This window comes from Erinaceus europaeus, chromosome X (assembly GCF_950295315.1).
Source record: "Erinaceus europaeus chromosome X, mEriEur2.1, whole genome shotgun sequence".
NCBI classification, from domain to species: Eukaryota; Metazoa; Chordata; class Mammalia; order Eulipotyphla; family Erinaceidae; genus Erinaceus; species Erinaceus europaeus.
In genome coordinates, this window is record NC_080185.1 from 113,095,747 (window position 1) to 113,100,989 (window position 5,243).

At 43.0% G+C, this 5,243-nt stretch overlaps 2 protein-coding genes across 2 annotated transcripts; both read right to left on the bottom strand.

The window, feature by feature from the left end:
• Positions 1–1,380: 1,380 nt before the first annotated feature.
• SAT1 (spermidine/spermine N1-acetyltransferase 1) lies at positions 1,381–4,302 on the bottom strand. Its single transcript, XM_007534080.3, has 6 exons — positions 4,169–4,302; positions 3,896–3,947; positions 3,715–3,798; positions 2,162–2,263; positions 2,014–2,054; positions 1,381–1,902 (listed from the first exon to the last, which is right to left on the bottom strand). Exons 1-6 carry the CDS (start codon positions 4,232–4,234, stop codon positions 1,732–1,734), a joined length of 516 nt encoding a protein of 171 aa, XP_007534142.1. The 5' UTR covers positions 4,235–4,302; the 3' UTR covers positions 1,381–1,731.
• Positions 4,219–4,308, bottom strand: LOC132535783 (uncharacterized). Its single transcript, XM_060182851.1, has one exon. It carries the CDS (start codon positions 4,306–4,308, stop codon positions 4,219–4,221), a length of 90 nt encoding a protein of 29 aa, XP_060038834.1.
• Positions 4,309–5,243: the final 935 nt, after the last annotated feature.

Consider the following 5,243-nt stretch of genomic DNA (forward strand, 5'->3'; position numbering starts at 1 on the left):
CCAAAATGTCGTTTGCCATCCTAGGAAGAGTCTGGTTGAGAACAACTCTGTAAACTTATTTTCATGGCATGATCTGAGCCTCCATTAATTTCTAAAACACTCTTGTATTAACTACAACATAGGATCACATTTGTTTATATTGTTTTCTTCTACCTTAGAAAACCCTAATACAGACAGAAATAAAGGGATGAGGAGTTAAATCCCCTTTTACTGAGGAACCCACTTTTTTTTTATTGGCCAGAACATTCACTGCTCAGCTCTGATTTAAGTGTGGAGATTAAATTTGGGACCTTGGAGCCTCAGGCATGAGAGTCTCTTTGCATAGCCATTATGCTACCTCTCCTACCTGGAACCCACTCTTTATTTCCTGGAGAACACAGAAAGATACAGAATGTTCCTGGTGTTACTTAATTTGGGAAACATTAATCTTGAAAAATCAGTGTCATGGTTCTTGCCTACTACTTGTTTCCTTGTTGAAGAAATTAGTGGACTTAGGAATTTAGGTCAATATAAAGAGTAATAAAAGAGGTTACATATCTAAAACTGTTTCTTCCTTATGCCTCTTCTTAGTTTTATATTTAGTACAGAAGAAATCTTGTTTACTTCTCCACACCTCCCTTACTCTAAACACTTTTAGCAGGGATAGTATATTCTCTGGTTGGTACTTGAGCTCAACTCAAAACGTATCTTTTTTTGTGTGTGTGTAAATATCCTGTAAAAATGTGGTATTTTTAGTCCAGCCAGATTAACAAAGTGTCTCCCTTTCTGTATTGTATGTGTAATAAAACTGTGGTCAAGATGTCCCCCCCTTTTTTTGTTGCCCTTGTTGTTGCACCCTTGCTGTGGTTATTGTTGTTGTTGATGTCGTCATTCTTAGATAGGACAGAGAGAAATGGAGAGAGGAGGGGAAGACAGAGAGAGGGAGAGAAAGATAGACACCTGCAGACCTGCTTCAACGCCTGTGAAGTGACTCACCTGCAGGTGGGGAGCCAGGGGCTCGAACCGGGATCCTTATGCTGGTCCTTGCGCTCCGCACCATGTGCGCTTAACCCAACCCCCCCAAGATGTTTTTTTTTTTTTTTGCCCCAAGATGTTTTTTTTTCTCCTGAATTACCAATGTTTTAGATTCCCTCCTCCTCTTTTTATATGGTAACAATTCTATCAGACTGAGTATATGGTGTCAATGTAAAGTTATAGTTTATCTGTTGTTACATATAAAACCTTGAGATTTCACTGACTTCTATCTAGACTTTAAATTGGGTTAAAAGTTATTTTTACACAGTTATGAAGTTATATTTCTTGGGCATTTTAATTTTGTACTCATTTGCAAGAAATATGTTTAAGAAATAAAAGACTAGTAAAGATGCTTACACAAAATAATGAAATCAAAGGGCAGTTTATTAAAAAAGAATCAAAAAAGAAACTCTAAGTACCAGTGTGTACATTGTACACATTCAAATGACTCACAAGAATGAAGTTTTTTCATATATATTAAGATCACATCACTTTGTTGTTTATCACGACGTTCGAGGAGAAATCTGACTCCAAGCTGCATTCTAGATTGCCACCTTAAACAGACCGCATTTCAAATATGCAATGACACCACTGGTAATAAAGCTTTGAAATGGGTGCTCATTCTATTATTTCACTACAAACAGGATAGAAAGCAAGGTAAGTTGAGAATTTATTCTAAAGTAGAATGGAAGATGTCATTGTTTGCACCAACACTTCTCACTCCTCTGCAGCCATTTTTAGCAAGTACTCCTTGTCAATCTTGAAGAGTCGCCATCCCTCTTCGCTGGACAGATCAGAAGCCCCTCTTCTTTTGTAGAAGTTGATAGACGACTCATTCCATTCTGCTACTAAGAAGTGCATGCTGCTGCAGCGACACTTCATGGCAACCTGTTGTAAGGAAGAGTAAACACAAACTTAGAACCCAGTTTTAAAGTGGTCATTTAAATATGCCAGTAGTTCTTAAAGATTCAGAAGAACCAAAAATTAATGCTTAGGTACCTGGCTTAGGTTCTTTAGAATTTCTGATCCTATGCCAAAGCCTGAAGAAGAAGGAGAAGAAAAATGAAATACCATTGAAAAAGTCATTTTAAGGAGGGTTTCAAGCTCTAGTTTCTTTCTAGAGGTGCCTCCTGGAACTCAAACATACCTCTATAATCACTCATCACGAAGAAGTCCTCAAGATACAATAGTTTGCCAATCCATGGATCATAGGTAAAATAGTACATGGCAAAACCAACAATGCTGTGTCCTGTAATAAGAATACCACATGGGCTATGAACAAGAGACAATCTATAAAAGTTGTAACTGCAAAATCAGAGGCCATACCACAAGTTTTTAAAAGTATACATGCATGTATTATAGAAGCAAGTAGCCACCAGACTGGACTGTCTTCTGAGTTTACGCTAGTGCAGTCCAGGCCACTGATGGATGATCTCACTGTTTTCAGAACATGTATTTGCAAAAAAGCACACATTAGAGGTAGCTGAAGCCAGGCTAAGATGGTGGACTGACCACTCTGCAATCTGCTGAATCTCACACTCAGGAAGTGAGAATCTGCTTTAATTACTTGCCAGAGCAAAAACTTCCATGGACTTAAACTACACACACACACATTATTAACATCCCATTGATATAGTGGTATGTTGATTTTGGAGTAAGTTGGGTTTACACGGCAGTTCAGAATAGTAAATACTTTAGTTTAGAAACTCTGCTTCCTTAAGGTCAGAACATCAGGCCAAAAGTACAACGTTTAATTTCAGAACTTGCCTTCCAATTCACACATTTCTAGTTTGCTTTCCCCAGTTTTTAAGCCAGAAGAAGCAGAGGTAGCTAGAAACAGGCATTATGTAAAGCCCATATACCTCTAAATAAACACATCTCCTATGTTTTCTGCTTAATTGTTCTAGCTTGAAGAACAAACTTCAGGAAAAAAAAAACACAACAAAAAAACAAACCATAAGTGCCCACCCAGACAACTTCCTCTTTTATCTTGGTCTTCTGACTAATCAACAGGGATTAGCAAAAAAGAAAGTAAAAATCATTTGACTCCCTCCTAGAGGGTGTCTATAATTCCAAGTGGAGGCAAAGGTTTCAAATTAAACTTTCAAGCCATTTTATATTCTTTTGGAAATAGACAGGAAGCAAGTACAATGGAGTTTCTGATCTACCGTGTTTTAAGTGTGTGATAATAGGACCTTACCTCATTTATCATGATCATCTACTTTATTGTGTAAAGGATCTTTTAGTTACCTCCCCGCCCATCCATGTACACGGAAGGGCCATGTACATGGCGAAGCTAGAGACTGTAACCTGAAGATTGGGACAAATTAAAGAAAAAAATGTAATTTAACACAATTAGAAAAAAAAAAAGGTTACGTTAGGGTCAAACAAGAACCATTTATGAAACTGAATTACAATGAATAACATAATACCTAAGTCTTCCGGGTCTCCACAGCACTCTTGATACTTACTTAAACAGCTCAAACTTTTCCGGGTCTCCACAGCTCTGATACTTACTCAAAAAGCTCTTTTAACCTGCTCTATTAAGTGCAACACCTTTTTCTTTTCCCCTCAGTAGTTTGAATACTGGCTGGCTATTACTTCTGACCAATTTCTCAGTAACTTTGGTCTGTGTGGTTCTAACACAGCAGACAGTCTTACAACACTGGTCTCTGGCTTCTGGTATGGTTGGGCTGTTACCTTCCGGAGTCTGCTGTTCTTTGGGCACTTCTGCAACCAGGCAGTGGTAGAAGGGGTGCTCTCCAAAACCGTCCTCTAGAAGATCTGTGAGAAGGGGCAGCAGGCACAGACTGTGTTGGTCTCAGTGAAGGTGGCAAGACACAGGACCAGCTCGTCCCCCCACCCTCCATGGTGACATTACCTTTTTCAGTTAGTATCACTTGCTCTTCCATGTATTCATATTTAGCCAGCTCCTGGGGCAGTGCACATAGAAGAAAGGGAGAGAAACAAAAAACAAAAAAGGAAAGGGAGAGAAACAAAACTGTGAGTCAGCTCAGAGGGCAGAGTGGGCGGGGTGGCGAGTCCTTTCCAGAGTCCCGCGGGGCCCGGGGAAGGGGAAGGAGGGCAAACTAGAACCCGCCCGAGCTGCCCCCACCTCCCTCACCCCGCCAGGCCCGCCTGGGTCTCCGGCTACCTTGATCAGCCGCAGGATGTCACTACAGTCGTTGGCTGTGGCAGGACGGATCACGAATTTAGCCATTTTCGTCTTTTGCTTCTTTTCCCTTTGCGGACCAAGCCCCTGTACTTGAACAGTAGGAGGAGGTGGTTCCTCATTCGTCTCCCGGGAGCGTCCTTTTGTCAGTCAGGCCGGCACCATGACCCGGCGGAGTTCGGCGGACGACGAGAAAACTAGAGCTGACTGCAGCTGAAAGGACAGCAGCCCCGGCTCCCAGGGCCTGCTTTTACAAGAGGGAAGCCCCGCCTCCGGCTCTGAGGCAGAGTCACCCGGTCCAATGCAGTGGTGACCGCGCCCTCTTCCGGACACCACCCTCTTCCGGGCGCCCGTGTGAACTGGGAGGGAGCCGGCGGAATTCTTAAACAGCGACCTCTAGTGATGCCTCTTGGAAACGAAGTGTCCTCCAGTAACCTTTGCAAAAAGGCCGGGGAGTATTCACTGTGGATGGATACTTGCTTCTTCTTCTTTTTTTTTTTTTTTTTCCTCCAGGGTTATTGCTGGGCTCGGTGCCTGCACCATGAATCCACCGCTCCTGGAGGCCATTTTCCCCCCTTTTTGTTGCCCTAGTTGTTGCAGCCTCGTTGCGGTTATTATTGCCATCGTTGACGTTGCTTTGTTGTTGGATAGGACAGAGAGAAATTGAGAGAGGAGGGGAGGACAGAGAGAGGGGGAGAGAAAGATAGACACCTGCAGACCTGCTTCACCGCCCGTGAAGCGACTCCCCTGCAGGTGGGGAGCCGGGGGCTCGAACCGGGATCCTTACGCCGGTCCCTGCGCTTTGCGCCACGTGCGCTTAACCCGCTGCGCCACCGCCCGACCCCCACTTGCTGCTTCTTAACCCATCTGGGAAGGAAATTCAGGAGGCCTTTCCTTGAGTCATGCAAGGATTGGAGTAGCGGCTGTCAAACTACAGTTCTGGGACCCCCGTGGGACTCTAAAGTCTTTTAGGGAGTTGGTGTCAAAACTAAGTTCACAATAATAACAAGGTGTCATTTGTCTTTCTCACTCTTGCTGGAATTTTCCAGAGGCCTCC